Source organism: Eubalaena glacialis, chromosome X (genome assembly GCF_028564815.1).
Source record: "Eubalaena glacialis isolate mEubGla1 chromosome X, mEubGla1.1.hap2.+ XY, whole genome shotgun sequence".
Lineage (NCBI taxonomy): Eukaryota > Metazoa > Chordata > Mammalia > Artiodactyla > Balaenidae > Eubalaena > Eubalaena glacialis.
Genome location: NC_083736.1, coordinates 40,272,114 through 40,290,374, shown reverse-complemented (window position 1 = coordinate 40,290,374; position 18,261 = coordinate 40,272,114). Strand labels below are relative to the sequence as shown.

General features: G+C 42.1%; 1 protein-coding gene across 1 annotated transcript in view; it reads right to left on the bottom strand.

Annotated features, from left to right (window-relative positions):
* Window positions 1-2,552: 2,552 nt before the first annotated feature.
* The window catches only part of MAOA (monoamine oxidase A), a 73,625-nt gene continuing 57,916 nt past the window's right edge, over window positions 2,553-18,261 (bottom strand). The window contains exons 7-15 of the mRNA XM_061179497.1: window positions 16,876-17,025; window positions 15,887-16,046; window positions 14,920-15,016; window positions 11,442-11,495; window positions 7,209-7,266; window positions 5,597-5,694; window positions 3,313-3,424; window positions 3,045-3,107; window positions 2,553-2,858 (exon numbers count right to left, since the gene is read on the bottom strand). Coding sequence (XP_061035480.1) covers window positions 2,712-2,858; window positions 3,045-3,107; window positions 3,313-3,424; window positions 5,597-5,694; window positions 7,209-7,266; window positions 11,442-11,495; window positions 14,920-15,016; window positions 15,887-16,046; window positions 16,876-17,025 — 939 coding nt within the window. The 3' untranslated portion in view covers window positions 2,553-2,711. The remainder of the gene's footprint in view (window positions 2,859-3,044; window positions 3,108-3,312; window positions 3,425-5,596; window positions 5,695-7,208; window positions 7,267-11,441; window positions 11,496-14,919; window positions 15,017-15,886; window positions 16,047-16,875; window positions 17,026-18,261) is intronic.

The window sequence follows — 18,261 nt, the reverse complement described above, 5'->3', positions numbered from 1 at the left end:
AGGGCCAGGCTCGATCAGCTGCCTAAACTGACTTGAGTATCTCTGGGTGGAAGAGAAGACCTATGGCATCTTGGTGCTGGACCACCTCATGTATGTTGGGAGTTCTCAGCTCCAATTTCATGCCTAGGCACGCCTGGGCTGGCATTTATTTTTGATAATCTGTAGCTTAATGGTGCTGATCTAATTAGGAGGAATTAATTGGTTTGCTAAAAAGTTTGAGAAGAGGGTAAATCACATACTCTGGAGTCCTTCAACATTCGAGACTTAGATATGTTAACAAGCTGATGACTGTTAAAACCATTGCCAGTTAAGCTGAAGTCAGCATTTCCCAAAAGGTGTGTCAGAACCGAGTTAATCAGTAAGCAAACAGAAACAACTGAAATAGATCAGGGATGTGATTTCTCAAAGCAGTTTGGTATAAAATGCAGCAAGTCCTTATGTATTGGAGCATATCCAAGACAATACCATAACTCCCAAGTTAGCTAAAACACTTTTCAATTGCAAGGTAAAGAGTGGCAGAAAAATCCTCCACTTTGCTTTGAGGACATAATTTTGGATTTACAATAAGGTTAATTATGTAATAAACTTGGGTTGGTTCCTCTGGCAATGTTTAATTCCCAGTCAATAAAAAATAGCCAGCGGATTAGATTGCATTATGGGGAGATAATGGAGATAAAAAGGATATGAAACAAAATACTGAATATGGGAGAAGATAGAAGCAGTAGACTCACCAGCTATAAAACAACTGTGTGACATTTAGTACAGGGGCAAAGACAAGGGTATCACTATTAAAAATGGTATCATTCTACTATAAACTGTATACTCTATTATAAAAGTATAAAATAATCCAGATGCAGAATGATTGACCTGATTAATTTTTAAAAAGGAATTTGAATCTAGCTTATATAATAAATGTGTGGAAGCAGGTCCATCAAAATTTTAATTGATTTAAAAATTTTGGCACATAAAGAATAAGCTTCAGCTAGCTAGAAACTTCATTTAAAATGAAAGCCCTCATTCATCAATGATGCAGGATAAGGTATTACTGGGTATCTACCACCTGGGTAGCTGAGTCCACAGAATCTTCTCAACGGCTTTATTTGATCACATCTGTGTTGATTTTTCTCAGATATTTATATTAAAAAAAAGATACTTTATGGCTGAAACCTTTGGAAGGGGTTTTTAAAAATCTGACAGTCTTTTTTTTTTTGGCTGCACCTCAGGGCTTGCGGGATCTTAGTTCCCCGACCAGGGATCGAACCCAGGGTCCCCGGCAGTGAAAGCACCGAGTCCTAAGCACGGGACTGCCAGGGAACTCCCCTGACAGTTTTTAAAATGCGAAAGATAAGAGGTGAGCACTGTTCTGAGCCCACATTTCTCCTAAGACAGAGAACTTAGCCTTCATATATAAAATCACTCAATTTCATGTCTTTTATAAATCTTAATAACTAAGGCAAGTGGGGTTATAGTAAGAGCCCTCATTTCCTTTCTGTATTTGATAGTCTCGAGAAACAACAATCACTCTCGGCGCCCCCTTGATGCTCTTAGCTGAGTGTCCCGCGGAGCCCAAAGCATTTACTTTGAAAAAATTAGAGTGTTCAAAGCAGGCCCGAAAAAAAAAAAAAGAAATAACAATCAGAAATTTGTATTTCAGTACTAATTTGAGAGAAATTGGCATGATGGTATTTACTCAAAGGTGACCATGTCAAAGATATATTTAAGTTAACAGATCTGCCTAATTTTACTATGGCTGTAGGAAAAAAGAAAAGATATATGCCACTAGGGGCCTTCAGAAGGCCAGGGTGTACCCGAAAAAAGGAAACTACTGCTTCCCTGGAATTGGCAGAGAATGTTATCGACAACAAGCCAAGTGACGTCTAGCCACCTTCCAGGAGGACGAGAAGAAGCCTATTGCAGTCGGTTTCACGCAGAGCGAATCAGGGAGGCCTCCTGGGGGACACTTGCCACTATTTGACTCTGCTCACCTGGGGAGCTACAGACAAGTCACAGCAAGTCAGTTTATGCATTCTACCTTGGTAAACACTGTCCTTTTTAAGAAGAAAAAGAGGAAAAATACAAACAAACCAGCACGAAGGCTAGATGTCTAGAAACTTCACAGCACGAAGGCTAGATGTCTAGAAACTTCACAGAAATTAGAAGATTCCTGAGGCAGCCGCCCACAAGATGTTGTCCCCTCACTGGTCTGAGGGCCTGAATCCTACTTCCACTGCTTTCCCTCATCCAAAGTGGGAGCTGCTCACCCCAGGAAGCTGTGAGTCTCTGGGCTTTAGGCCTACACTTCACCTTTGCTAAGGACTTCAAAGGACAGTCACAGGCTGGGCCTTAACCTACTCGGCCTCTACAGAGAGAAAGTTAAATGCTTCATTTCTGCGTTCATCAGACGTTTTGTGTTAAAGGGGAGAAAAACAGGACACAGAAACTGTTTCTTATGAGCATGTCAACTTTAACTTCTTGAAATTAAGAAATTGATCACAAGGTTATTTTCTACCAATCAATACGAGCTGGTCTACAGACAAATCACAAGATGGAGTTTGATCTTACGGAAATTAAGGAGGTGATACACTGAGATTAAACTGAGGGGTTAAATCAGTGTACTTAAAGATGATCCGATGACACAGCCTTTCAATTTGTCAACATTTTGCTTTTGATGATGCTGGGAAAGAGTAAGCAGAAAGCATGAAGCTGAAACTTCAGCATCGGGTCAGCAGCCTGAATTTGCACACCGCAAACCACAGGGCAGTTATCGATGTGGAAAATCCGATGATCTTCAGCAGGCCTGTCACGGAAGGCAGGTTCCTCTCCCAGAAGGTGTGGGTGATTTCTACAGCTGGAACATCCTAGATGAACGAACATAGATCTTTAGCAGAAAACTCTTACACGGACAAGGAGGGGCAAAACATATCAGTAAAATCAGTGTGTGGATCTGCCCTGGAGAGTGGCATCTACAATGACATCAGAGGCTAGAAGATGAGAGATTTTTACATGCAATTCCTGGTCTATGGAGACGGAGCTGCCAAACTTACCTCTGATTCAGGTTCTTGGATCCATATGTCTTTCTTTGCCACCTTCCCCAAAGCATTCAAGACCTGAAAGAAAGTGGCCATGGTATTATGAAATGAGGTTCTGTAGCTTCGACAGATTCAAGGCCCTGCTGGCCACAGATGAGCCTCGTGCGTGGAGTGAGGGGCAGAGAAGTGGACATATAGACCATCAGTGGTAAGATCTGGAAAGACCAGATGCCAGCTATGTTGCTGGACTCAGGAGGGAGAGCGACTCGGCTTCCTGTCTTACCTCTCTAGCTGCCCGTTCTCCGGCCTCTACTGCTCCTTCCATGTAACCGCTCCACTGTGTGGCCGTCTCCGTGCCAGCAAAGTAAATCCTGCCCACGGGCTGGCGGATCACCCTTCAAGGGAACAGAGAGGTCACACAGAGTTACCTGCGAAGGTGCTGAGGATCAATGAGCCAATCACTGCCCTCATCTACCCCGCAGAAGACAAGGAAACTCAGATTGTTTCCAAAACTCCCATGCAACTCAGCCAAAGGTGAAAGGTTCCTCCTTGTTTCCTGGGCCTGCACCAAAGGATCTGAGCTTTCAAGCCAGAGAGAATCAGGCCATCAGTTCATCAATCACTAAAGGTGATGATGACCTTTTTCTAGCCAGCCAGAATTAGAAATATAAGAATGTGCATTAAGACCACACTCAGATCTATGTGCTGCATGTTTCCTGTTTGCAGTCCATTCTGCTACCTACAGTAAGGGGTGAGTTCTTCATGAGATCACATCTGACTGCAGACCCCAGCCATGCAGATACTCCCAGGGTGCCGGGAGGAACCATGGTGGCGAGTGGGAAGACAGGGAGAGAAACTGATTTCTAGCAAAGGAGAGACCCGAAGGATTATATGTCCGAAGGATTATATGTCTATCTCCTTAAAAAACAACCTCTGGGAGTTTGGGGTTAGTAGACGCAAACTATTACATATAGAATGGATGGACGACAAGGTCCTACTGTAGAGCACAGGGAACTACAGTATATTCAATGTCCTGGGACAAACCATAATGGAAAAGAATATAAAAAAGAATGTGTATAAGTGCATAACTGAGTCACTTTGCTGTACAGCAGAAATTAACACAACATTGTAAATCAATTATACTTCAATTAAAAAAAACCTTCTGTACAGTTAGTTTCTATGGATTTATCTAGAGACTGCCTGAGGGTAGCAAAATGGGCCTTCTCTTATGAAGAGGTCCTAGTGAAGAGACCCACGGAAAGGTTGGGCTGAATGAGCAACTGTCCCCTCCTACCTTGTCAGCTTTGACTCCTGCCACGTCTGCAGCCACTTTCATGAAATCTCCTAAACCGCTACCTCCACCCCAAAGGCCTTCACCTCAACCCACTGGCACGCCTTTTTCCAACTCAGGAATCCCTAGCTTCATCTATTCCTGATCCTAATCCCATCTTCTAGACTCCAGAGGCACTCCAGTTCATCAATACAGTTATCACTAACAAAGGCTATTCATTCTCAGCTTGAGATTTGACACAAATAGCCAACATTAACTGCCCTTTGGAAAAGGAATTGTAAAAAGCACCCAAGACCTAAGTAGATTTTTCCATGAATCATTTAATCTTTCATCAGATATTGATGACTTTCACTGAAATACTGCACAAGTCTAAAATGATTGATTCTGGCACAAACCTAAAATTGAACTAAAATCATTGCTTATTTAATAATTCAATCAAGAAAAAACAAACAAAAAGCTCATGTAAGGTAAGGGTTAACAAACCCTTCTTCCTCCTCTGTGGACACACGTGACCTTGAGTTAACTTTCTAGTTCTGTTCCTCTAGAAACCTGATGAAGGTATAATGCCATGTATGTTGCCAGGCAGCACTGCTTGTGGTAAAAATGGCTCTCTTGCATCCCCACATTGGTAAATTGTATCTGGGATGGGAAAACTGTCATGAATTGTAAATATCTGGGAAGAGTCTATAACTTTGGGCTTTCTTGAGTGTGGTACATCTTGTAACTGGGCATGTCCCTTGCGGGGACCCTGGATACTGACTACGAGGCTGTTATAAGAGACCATGGCTCCTGTGATGCGTGGGGCTTCTAAGCTAAGGTGAACTCTCCCATCTTGCACACATGTCAACTCCCCGTGAGTGAGGATGCTTCCCCGTGAAGAGGAATGTCTGATGCTGCTCTGCCGGCAAGACACGTTTAGCCCATGTCCTTCTATGTAGACTGGTGTCCAGGAGCCTAGAGTAGTTGTGCACGACTAAATGTTTAGTTGAGCTCAAGAAGGCCCCTTGGAGGACACTGCAGCTTGCAGAATTCTCACACGTAGTGCTGACATCTGAAATCCTCACCAGTGTCCTGTGATTATTTTATGTGCTGTCGGCTACTGTCCTATGTACGGACATACTTCTTTTCCTATGGACATCCAGAAATACACAAACTATCTGGGACATTAGAAATAAGAATGCTGATTCCTATTTTTTAAATTCCCATTGAGCTTTGCTTCTCTATTTTTACGTTTGGCTCACGCCTTGTATCAACTGGTATAGGGTCTGGGTAGTACCTTCCGTACTGAGTCATGATCCCAGGGGGGAAGTAGGCCGTGTAGCAGCCCCCGGAGTACTGCTCCTCGCACCAGTTCTTCTCTTCATAGTGCACCGGCTGCAGTCAAATGGGGAGAAAATTTCAAAGGGAAGACAAAGCTGAAAGGCCACCAGTCAACAATAAAGGCTCTCATGTGCTTTACTTTAACAAAAAGTTTACATGAAAAAAAAAAAAAGCAGCACTGTTCCTGCTCCTGGGCTCTGCGACCACGTGTGCTAGAATATTTAGTCCCCTTCTCACAGCCACCTCTTCCTGTCTCTCATTTACAGATTCAAGGCATGTGTATGTCTCCTTGTTAGAATCTGCACTGCTTAGGAATCTTGAGAGATGAATCTTCTCTACCTCAAGAAAGAGGGACTTTAAATATGGGAAGTTAATAAAATATAAGGAAAGTATTCAGATGTTGGATAGCTACAGATGATTAAAATCCATGAGGATGAAGATTTTAAGTGTTCTGTGAGAAATAAAATTATAGTCTGTACCAAAAAAAAAAAAAAAGCAGCGCTGTTTTTCTAACTTAAGGGGAAACACGACAGTACCAAGTAATGGCCTTTTGTGAGGTACCAACTGACAAAACGTGTATACTTTGACTTTCTCAACCTCTTGCCCAGGAGGGACGTGAAGTATTCCAATATCTGGAAGACAGGGCATCTCCATGCAGTTTCTGAAGTCTTTAGGACCCCATCAACAATCAGGTTCTGGAAAGGTCTGCTCCAATCTCCGCATTCTCTAAATAACAGACTTTACTTCCCCATCTACCAAGGCATTACTGCCGAAAAAAAAGGGTGGGAGGGAGAAGGTAGAAGAAAAGCACAGTGTCTAAGAAAAAGGCTTTTTTCAGAACCCCTTCTCTCAGCTGGAAACGTGAATGATGGGAATCCTGCTAAAAAGGGAACAATTAAAGATGAAAAATGTTTCCCAAGGGACATGAGAGAACCTTCTCTGATTTCCCTAACACATTCTGCAAGTTTATTCTTTGAACAGTTCAGAGATAATCCCCTGAAAGAGCCCCCAGCTATCTGGTAGGGCCTTTAAAAAGAATTCCATTCTCATAATTGCTTTCAATGGTGGATTGAAAGCACTGAAATTTCTAAATGAAGTGTGAATTGAGTCTGCAGATAGAAAAACAAATTAGTATGACTTTGACCTGGGCAGAGAGTCCAGATTCAGTCTATCTCATCAAGTATATACTACTGTGTCTTCACCAACAAATGACGATACAGCTGGGATTTTATTTTGCAGCTGTCATTTGACATTGACAAGAGGGCAGGACCTCTGTTCTGGGAACTGATCTCAATCACCCTGGAGATAATACCTGTAGCTCCTGCCTCTCATTACAACTGGCTGCCAGTTATCCAGTGAACATTTAAACAGCCCAGGAAACTGCTGCATCAGAAATTGCATACACTGACAGCAGCTTTTAATGGTGTTTTGTGATTGCTGAAGTTAAACCTCCAGTAAGCATATTCCTTCTCTTCATAAGACTGTCAGGAAACCAGAATCTGCTTTGCTTTACCACTTAGAGCAAACAGAGCAGAACCTGCTAGGGATTAAAGCTGGGGATTTCTTACTTGTAAAGCTTCTTGGGATCCTAGCACTTTGGCGTACAGCTCACAGATTTTCCTCTTCCTATAAAAAAGAACCAAAAAATGTTAAGGAAGTAATGACTGATGAGTATAGAATAAACACAATGAGTTCCAGGGCTCTTGCCAATGAACTAGATTTATTAAGGGAAAATTTAAAATCAATGGCCTTCTGTATGAACAGTTCCATGAATCTCTGCACTCAGATTAACTCTTTTCCTGAATACAGTCATGTGCTTTGAAGATGCAACAGAATTTTTCTTCTCTTTTACATTTTTGCCTCTTTCACTACCTAATACCATATCTATTCAGTTAAAATGGGGAAAATGAGATTAAATTCAGTTTTAGGAATTGATTCTAAGTCACTTTTCTGGAATATGTAAAATTCTAAAATAATCTCTTTTACAAGTCTATAGTAAGTATGATGGTGTCTTTTAACTATCCTATATTTATGTTTTAAAGATCTATGAACATATAAAGCTCATTTAATCTTTTTTTTTTTTTTTTGCGGCACCGCATGGCACGTGGGATCTTAGTTCCCCAACCAGGGATCGAACCGCACCCCCTGCAGTGGAAGCGCAGAGCCTTAACCACTGGACGGCCAGGGAAGTCCCCATTTAATCTTTTAAACATAACATAAAATATGCTATATCAGGAGAGGCCTACGGTTATTCCAAGCTAATAACCTGTCACTTGACAGAATGGTCTGTGGACACAGTACTGGGTCCAAAGGGCATCTGGGGCGGGGGTTGGGCATGATGCGCTATGTGATGTTACCTCAAACAGTCTTTGGTCACCCGCATAATTCATTATGTAAATGACCAGCACAGAACAAGGCACATCTTATATATTAAAAATCAGTAGCTTAATTTATCTAAGCACTTCTTGAAACAGATACATTTTAAACTCACAACCACTCTTGGTGAAATTAAAAAGTTCTAATTTACTAAAATCACCCATTTTAGAAATGAATGGTTCTATTTCGGGAATTGTTTGAACAGGTTCCCACTGATCCAGTTATATACTTTAGGTGTTTACCTTCTTTAGTCTTTATATAGTTTAAATACTGAAAATGCTCCAATATAATAAGGAGCTACTGTATAGCACAGGGAACTCTACCCAAAAGTCTGTAATGACCTATATGGGAAAAGAATCTAAAAAAGAGTGGATATACACCTGAAACTAACACAACATTGTAAATCAACTATACCCCAATAAAACTTTTTTAAAAAGTGCTCCAAAATATTTTTTACAGGCTAATAAGCAACTGTAAAAAAATATGGCAAAGGGTTTAATTCAAATCTGTAAGACAAGCATTATAAGCTAAAGAGACAAACGGTAAAACAATGTTGAGCTGGGAAGAAAGGGGGGAAGGGAAGGTTATAGTTATTAGTAATAAACAGATTTTAAAAGACGCCAATTTCGGAATTCCCTGGCGGTCCAGTGGTTAGGACTCTGCACTTTCACTGCAGGTGGCCCGGGTTTGATCCCTGGTCGGGGAACTAAGATCCCACAAGCCATGCAGCACAGCCAAAAAAAAAAAAAAGACGCCAATTTAATGTTGCCAAGTTACATTAGAAAATATTTTTTAAATGTGTCCCCAATCTCTCTGAATAATGTGGGACAAAATGTAACTTTATAGATTTATCCAAATGCTCACACTTACACCAGTTATACAGCTCCTTCAAGGAGCTGTTCATACTACAGATCAATAATGATAAAGGAAAGGCAGAACTGGAAGAAGTCTCAAGACTACTGTCCACCTGACTGTCTCTCTCTGTCTAATCCAAGCCCCTCATTTCGGACGTGAGGAGGCTGAGGCTCAGTGCACTGAAGAGACTGGCTCAACATCACTCAGCTAATTAATGGCAGGGTCGAGGGTCTACTCTCCTGAGCATCCCTCCTGTAGTAAGTGCTCAATAAAAATTTACTGAATCAAAATCCATCCTCAGCCAAGTATGGTACCCTCTTTCCTATGCTATGATAAGATAGGTGACTGATTCTTACCTACTTCACATGAGTGTTACAAGAAATAATTCTGACATTTTGAGTCAATTAGAAAACAAAAGTATTGACAATCATTATTCTGAAAAACTTAATAATGCTTAACTTATTTTCAGTATATAAAAAATAATAAAATCTTTGTTACAACAGAGTGAACCTTAAAATCTAATCAACCTACTTCGTAGGCAATTTTTCATTCATGAATAATAAACTAGTAATAATAGAAATATAAGTCATTATTTACTATACTTCACATTATTAAATGAGTCAAGGATTAGTTCATACAAACACATCAGGAAATTATCTTCTCCATCCCTTCCTCTCATTAATATAAAAATTTTTTAGAAAAGTTATATAAGATAAGGATGTTGGAGCAATGCATTGATTGATTAGCTGGACTCTAAAAATAACACAACATACTTTACTATTTTTTTAAAATTAATTAATTAATTAATTTTTGGCTGCGTTGGGTCTTCGTTGCTGCGCGTGGGCTTTCTCTAGTTGCAGCGAGCAGGGGCTACTCTTCGTTGCAGTGCACGGGCTTCTCATTGCAGTGGCTTCTCTTGTTGTAGAGCACAGGCTCCAGGCGCACGGGCTTCAGTAGTTGCAGCACGCAGGCTCAGTAGTTGTGACTTGTGGGCTCTAGAGCGCAGGCTCAGTAGTTGTGGCGCACGGGCTTAGTTGCTCCGCGGCATGTGGGAACTTCCCAGACCAGGGCTTGAACCCGTGTCCCCTGCATTGGCAGGCAGATTCTTAACCACTGCGCCACTAGGGAAGTCCCAACAGAATGTACTTTAAATGATGGCCAAAAGAGGTCACTGTGCAAGTTGAATTTACCCACTGGTTTCTAAATCTGGCTGCTCTTCATAATCACTCAAAAGGCTTGTTAAAAAATACAAGTACTCGGGCCCCATCCCTAACCTACCAAATCATAATCTATCAGCCTCAGAAAAATTTTCCAAACATTCTTTGGGAAATGTTGATGCAGTTGGTCCTGAGAACCATTACTTCAGTCAATGACACTCGGAGTTCTAAGGGTTTTTGCCTTATAAAAATTTTGAGAAGTTTAGCCACTATGTGGAATCATAACCAAATGTCTACATCCAGGCTGGTATTTATTTTACTATTAATAAGGAGGGAAAGCAGGAAATCCAAAAGAAAATGTCAAGCTTAGTGTGACGTAATGAAAAAAAGTACATATTAGATGCTATTTCTGACTTTGTCAGAAACTAGCTGTGGAGCCTAGAACAAATCATTCCCCATCACTGGACCCCCAAATTCTTCTTCTATTGAGTGAGTAGGTGAACAATAAAATAGTTCCCTTCCTGACATCAAATCTCATGGCTGCTCAAATAAACAAATCCGTGTGCAAACACGGGAACTTCTGCGGCCTTTCCCTGACTTGCAAAGTCATCAAAGTAACTCTCAAAGCAAGGGCTGCTAGTGGATTTGCTGCTTAATTTTTAAATCAAATGCAGAGAGAAGTATACATTTGCATGCGTATTGGCCCTCTTCAAAAGCTAACAAAGGATTTAGGGTTACCCTAAAGAAGGGAAGCCCAGAAATGTCCAGAGGCAGCCCCCCAACAGCCTAATGAGTGTTTCCAGGTAAGAGTTCCAGGTAAGATTTTACTTGAACAAAGGATTCCAGTGTAAAACAAAGCAAAACAAATACAACAAAACAGAAAGAGAGAAAGGGAGAAAAAAAGAAAAAAGCCATTGTCCTAAAATAATTGTTTTCTACTAGGAAGCTCTTGGGAGAAGGGAACATCAGAGCTGTATCCCAGATAATCAAAGGAGCATACTTTTATGTATACAAGTTGGAATAGGTTGGAAGACCTATGTATGGATTTGCTTTTCAGAAAAAGTACCTGTCAGAGAAACTTGGAGAAGGGCTAATGGTCTGGCAAGGTGATTGGGACTTGGCCTCTTAAGCTTTATTCACAGCTAACTTTTTTATGATTTTTCTCCATCCACTTACTGGGAAAGCCTACCTCTCAACCACTGTAAAACGAACACAAAGATGTGAAACTAAATTGATATACACATATGGACAAGGACTGAGTCAAGGGGGCATAGCGAAATACAAAAAGGTTGATTTGTTGGGATTTTGAGATTAATGAATTATTGCGTTTTTCATAATGCTGTTATCCTGTTGTTAGTGCAACAAGCACAATATAAAGCTAACCTTTTATACGTTTCAGGTGTAAATTCTTACCTTAGTTCTTTATGGACTTTAGCAAGGCGGTCAGCTTTTCGAGCAAGGATGAAGCTGGAGAGAGAGGTTACATTTGAACGATTAGGCGACAGTGGTTTATCTTAAGAGTTGTCTCTTTAAAGTGTTCTTGCCTCCACCTACTCAGCATTAATAAACTCTCCCACACCCTCCCATTATTTCCCTCTACTAGAGCAAATGCCAGACTGTCTTCATCTGCCTCTCTGTCCAAAACCCCTGCTAGGCTGTGGGATCCTAAACGACAGGTCGCCTCCTACTCAATATTTTACCCCCAAAGTTTAGCACAGTCCTTGGCATACAGTAGGAAATCGACTGTTAGATGAATTAATGTTGCGTTAAATGATTATCCTGGCAATGACTGTTGCTGTCTGCCAAGTACTTGATAAAAGCTGGAAAAACAAATATCAATAAGTGCTTGTTGGGAATTCCCTGGCGGTCCAGTGGTTAGGACTCTGGGCCTCCACTGCAGGGGGCATGGGTTCGATCCTTGGTCGGGGAGCAATAAGATCCCGTATGCCGCGAGGTGTGGCCCCCCCAAAAAAAGTGCCTGTAGTGGCTGCCATGGTGGGCCACCCAGATCCCTCTTCAGGGCCAAATGCTCATTACCCTCAGCTCACAACCAAACCCCTCCCTAGCAATTGCATTCTGTAGCAGAGAACTGCCTGGCGCAAGGTCCCATCCCTTCCCAGAATGACTGGCTCCGGAGTGTGGTGGGTACCAAAGCCCAGCCCCTCGCCTCAGTGCAGACACCTCTGAAGGGCCATCCCTGCTCCAGAGCTTCCCAAGGGATGGCTTTGGCCTCTGTTGGGGCAACACTGGAGCCCAGCCTCTCCCTCTGCGCAATCCCGATTCCTTCCCTTCCCCCCAGGTAGCGCTCCCCATAGCAGTTCCTGAAGAACCTCCTGCACCCAAATCTCCATCTCCGAGTTGGTTTCCTGGAAAACTGGCCTAGCACAGTCCTCAAATTCAGTGACTCAGTAAAACTCAGTTATAATCTCTCTGCTTCCCTTTAATCAAATAGATTCTATTTATTATACTGATATTACTAATTGCATGTACATTTTAAAGAATTGAATTGTGACAAGAAATCCTTAGTTATACTATTATTAGAAAGCTTTCAAAAAATCCAAATGAGCTAAAGGACAATGAAATTATTTCTCCATTTAAAAAAAGTTTTAAAATTGTATTTTTTTGTTCTAGACCGAAAAGACAAGTAGATCAAGACTGAAAATGCGAGGGCTGAAAACAGGTATTTCATCCTCTCCCTCAAGCCCCCCTCCCAATTAAACTGTTCCTCAATTTGATTGGCAATTCCTTTAGAGTTGTTATCGAGATCATTCTAGGACGCAAAGATACAAAGCTGTGGACTGTTTAAGGAATTTGAACCTTTGAACTTCTGGGGACATAGTCATGATTTTGGTTGATTTAACTAACACTTTATGTTGTGGCTTGCTGGTAATGATTCTAGTTAAATTTTAGGTTTCTGCAAGAATCAATCATTTTAGACTTATGCAGTATTTCAATGAAAATCACCAACATCTGATAAAAGATTAAATGATTTATCTGAAAACCCTTTTAGATCTTGGGTGCTTTTTACAGTTTCTTTTCTAAAGAGCAGTTAGGGTTGGCTATATCTGTCAAATCTCAAGTCATGAATGAAATAACCTCTTTGATCTAATTGTAACAATGGACAGCTATCATTGAACTTTCTTTGGTGTTTTATTGGGGAAATTAAACATCCTGGCTTTGGGCTGGGAACATTTCACAGCTCTAAAGTACAAGGTCCTTTCTAGTTTCCAAAAGGCACTAGTTATCACAAACAGTGCTGGGCAATTATACCACCCCTGTCTTCAAGGCTTTCATTGCCTAGAGCAAAGAGCAGGGTAGAGGCAATATAGCTTCAAGGCAAGAACAGGGTGGAAGCAATTGTCCAGACAAAACAGATCAGAGTATCACTTTCTAGGAACTGCCTAAATAAGCCCATTACCATCTAGAAGGCTTCTGCAATACATGTCCTTGTTAATAAACGTAAAGAAACCCCAGAAGAGCAGATGCCGCAATATTTAATACCCAGGGCAAGAAGAACATCAATATTCTTTCATCTACAGTTGGATTGATCTTGACTGACAAGTCTCCTGAAACCTCTACCTCAACCTCCTGCATTTCTTTGGCACATAGAAGGCTACGGCAAACTGCCCAAACAACCTATGTATTTTCTTGACCAGGGGGGTCAGAGACGAACAGGGTGCAATGTTCCTATAGTCTTTACATTGTGAGCACCTGCGTTTACCAGGGAGGCTGGTGCTATTTCTTATATTTTACAGCCAGAGAAGTGGTTATAAAATGTCTTGTTGGCAGTCCAGTAGCATAGCCTTTTTCTAAGTCCCTAGGGTCATGGGTCTGCTCCTTTTGATTTTGTAATTTCCCTTCAGTGATGCAATGCACATGAGCTCAACTCTCCTCGAGGTGAAGGGGAAAACCACTGGTTTCTAAAAGTCACTGACTGCTATAGAAGCTGTGCTCTTTTATTGCAATGTGGTAGAATAAATAGCCCTTTTGTTTGTATTGCTTTGAGGAGGACTAAAAGACATGGCAACTGGGAGGCTACGGCACTCCTTAGAAATTTCTCTGTGGGAGCTCTGATTCCCTCTCTGGACCCGTAGTCTCCAGAGGGCAGAGCAGCTGTGTGAGGGGTTGGTAGGAGAGAAAAAGAGCTCTCCTCTTCCAGACACAGAACCTTGCCCTGGACCATCCCTGGTGAAGTAGCCATGGAGTGACCTACTGGATAAAGTGCCCTACACTCAAGGCCTGGCTCTCCTTTGAACTGCACTTCCTCATTAGTCATCCATCTTATCTCCCAGGGTAACAATTAACATATTTTTCTTCACTTTCTTTTTTTTTTTTTTTTTGGCTGTGCCACACAGCTTGTGGGATCTTAGTTCCTCGACCAGGGATCAAATCCGGGCCCTCAGCGGTGAAAAAGCGGAGTCCTAACCACTGGATTACCAGGGAATTCCAGCAATTAACATATTGACATTTGCTATGTAGTGATGTCTAGAATGGAGAAAGGAATAAAGCCCAGAAAACATAGCTTTGGAAGGTTTTACAGGATAAAACAGTTCTCATTCCAGAATGGTTGTCAACATCCTGTAGGCAAGGTGGTTTACCATCCCGCCTGTCTAGCTGCATTTTTCACTCTGTCCTCCACATGTAAGTTTACGGGGGAAAGAAACATATGGGCACAAGTTCAAAGTGGTGTTAATTTTAGTAAAGTTTCTCAGTGTTCTTGTGCCACATACTCTATTACTCTAATATTTTCATACATGGAAACATGACATAAATTGTCTGTAGGGTTATTTAGCATTGCTTGAGCTCTGGTCCAAAACAACATGTTCTGCCAGCACACACACCAATACACCAACAGAGTTTGAAAAATGCAGAACACCCAGCTCTAACTTACCCCATGATGGCGGGCAGCGATCCATCTGGCTTGGTGTCATCCAGGGTTATTGAAATGGGAGCTTCCTCATCTTCGATGATCATACAGCCACAGTAATCTTAACCAGAAGAAAATCGATAGGAGATTGAGTAACCTCACCAGAGATTTAAGAGGGATATATATATATATAAAACTCTTTTGCTAAGAGGAAGGCAAATCTTAAACTATTGGTCTTTGCCCCAACTCTGGAAGTTATTTCCTATTAAATACGCACACTGACTATACAAGGATGTTTGGTCGGTCACCCAGACACATTAGAAAATGACCCATCTCGATGACCTTTACCTAAAGGTCAGGTATGATCAGTGCATGAGTAAAATGGAGATGGCCCTGGAGTCCTGGAACACATGGGAAAGAGGGGCGTGTGTTAGAGGGAATCATCCCTGTGAAACCATGGAAGAAGTGGCAGGAAGGAATCCTTTGAGTATGAGCTGAAGGCTTAGCAACAACAGGCACCATATCTGCCCAGACTCTGCCTCATTTTATCCTCACAACACCCCAACAGCAGGTCTCATTGTTACCATTTTACACAGAGGCTGAGGCTGAGAGAGGCGAAGTGTCACTTGAGGCCACACAGCTAGTAAGCAAGTGGAGCCCAGGGATGTGGAACTTCAAAGGAGTGCTCTTTCCATGGTGCTCCTTTGTCTCTGCTCATGAAGGGTAAGTGGCGAGACATATGCCAGGGGTCTGGGCAATGTGGTCCCGCGACCAGAGGGACCTCTTCCTTGCCCCTCACTGCCAGCAAGCGCTCTTGGGGTCATTTTGTGTTGCCCGGGGCTATGAGGAGTGGACAGACTGAGATTTCTGATCCTTTCTCTACCAACTGGAAACACTTATCATTTTTTCTGTTCAGTGTGTAGTATAAAATGTTCCTAAAAGAGCATGGTCTTCGCCTAATACAATTTAAACATGAATAAGTGCAACCTACCCTTTTTCTTCCAAAAGGCCTCCTTGTAATACATCATGCACTTAATGATAGCCCCCATTGGAAGACGCTGAATTAACTGGTTTCTCTCTGAAGGAAGCTCTGGTCTGAAGTGTATCTTGGCAGTCAAAGTTGGAGGGACGGCACTAATTACGTATCGGCACTGAAACACACAGACACAAAATACCATCTCAAACGTGAGTCGCGATCTTTGCAGGGAGCGTGAAACATCACATTTACCATTTTGAATGACAGTGAGCGGTAACAGTGTACAGTATGAGGCCACTGTGAGGCAACAAAACAGAATAAGGCAGTCAACTAAGGCTGGTAATTTGGAAGACTGAGTCAGAAATATGCCAGCGTTAATTACGCCATTGCTTGGATTATATTTGGTTAGAAGCTGCAGAAGACAGGAGACCTATTTAATATAAGCTTCTCTTTTTTTTTTCGGCCTTGATGTGTGGCATGCAGGATCTTAGTTCCCCCACCAGGGATCGAACCTGTGCCTCCTGCTGTGCAAGCGGGAAGTCCTAACCAATGGACCACCAGGGAAGTCCCATAATATACGCTTTTTTTTTTTTTTTTTAATATGAGGGCTCAACTTTGTTGACTCAGAAAATGTTGAGTTTCTTTAGGAGTTTTTTTTGTTTAAATTCCTCTACTTTTTTTTTTAAATTTTTTTATTTATTATTTATGGGTGTGTGTTGGGTCTTCGTTTCTGTGCGAGGGCTTTCTCTAGTTGTGGCAAGCGGGGGCCACTCTTCATCGCGGTGCACGGGCCTCTCACTATCGCGGCCTCTCTTGTTGCGGAGCACAGGCTCCAGACGCGCAGGCTCAGTAATTGTGGCTCACGGGCCCAGCTGCTCCGCGGCATGTGGGATCTTCCCAGACCGGGGCTCGAACCCGTGTCCCCTAGCATTGGCAGGCAGATTCTCAACCACTGTGCCACCAGGGAAGCCCAGTATACGCTCTTTTTGACGAAACTAAATTACCTCATAAAGTTGATGATTCAACGTCTCTATCATGATGTTGTCACCTGACTGGTCAACATAGGTGACAGGACACCTCAGCTTCACTCTGTCCCCGAGGACGTGCATTATCCGCTCGCTTACTTGACCAGATCCACCTACAAACTTCCGTTCCTACAGGAGAAGGCAGGCAGGAAAGGAAATGTTATAAAAGCCCAAGGAAGGAAGATCATATTTACCACTGATCAGAAACCTCCAGAAAGTCACAGGCCATACCCCCACCCTCTGCACCCTTAACTATTGGAAGAACTCATTAGGACAGAGGCAGTCTACCAAGATATCTCAATCATCATGCTCTACACAGCATCTGGTGACGAAAAGCTGTTACCAGCTTATAAAATCACAGAATGGCGGGGGAGGGATAAATTGGGAGATTGGGATTGACACATACACACTACTATATATAAAATAGATAACTAATAAGGACCTACTGTGTAGCACAGGGAACTCTACTCAATACTCTGCAATGGCCTATGTGGGGAAAGAACCTAAAAAAGAGTGGACATATGCATATGTATAACTGATTCACTTTGCTGTACACCGGAAACTAACACAACATTGCAAGTCAACTATACCCCAATAAAAATTTAAAATAAAATCACAGAATCAGAAGGAAGGTTCCCCTATACCACTGGCACCTTGACCGAATGCAAATAACAGCAAGTCCGTGGGCTTCAAGTGCCCAAGAGTGCAGTGCATGGAGGGAACCCTGGGACGGGCAGGATGCTGCGCTTCTCCCAGGGGATGCGGTTTCTTTCTTTCTTTCTTTCTTTTTTTGATATTTTTAATAATTTAATAGTGAAAAAGTAAAATATATAAACCACTTATATGGTATAATCTTAATGAGGAAATACATTAAAATGTTAACAGTAGACGGGGTGAGATTATGTGTGAAGCTTTTGTCTTTATTCTTTATGTTCCAAGTATAAACACAAACGATAATGACCTTCTCTTTGCTAAAAACTGTTCAACTCAAGACAACAACCCTTGATTGATCTCCTTCAATGGGCAAGGCCCTGGCATTAGGCTCATTAGAAGACACAAACAATACAGCAGACATGAAGTTGCGTGATTTTGGAACCAAAAAGGCCCACATGTGACCCAGCAGCCGATGGGTAGGGGGGCCTTGGCTTCATAGTCTGTATGGGAATCTAAACTTTCAGAAGGTTTCTTTTTTTTTTTTTTAATTTATTTTATTTATTTACTTTTGGCTGCGTTGGGTCTTTGTTGCTGCGAGCGGGTTTTTCTCTAGTTGTGGCGAGCGGGGGCTACTCTTCGTTGCGCACGGGCTTCTCATTGCGGTGGCTTCTCTTGTTGCAGAGCACGGGCTCTAGGCGCGCGGGCTTCAGT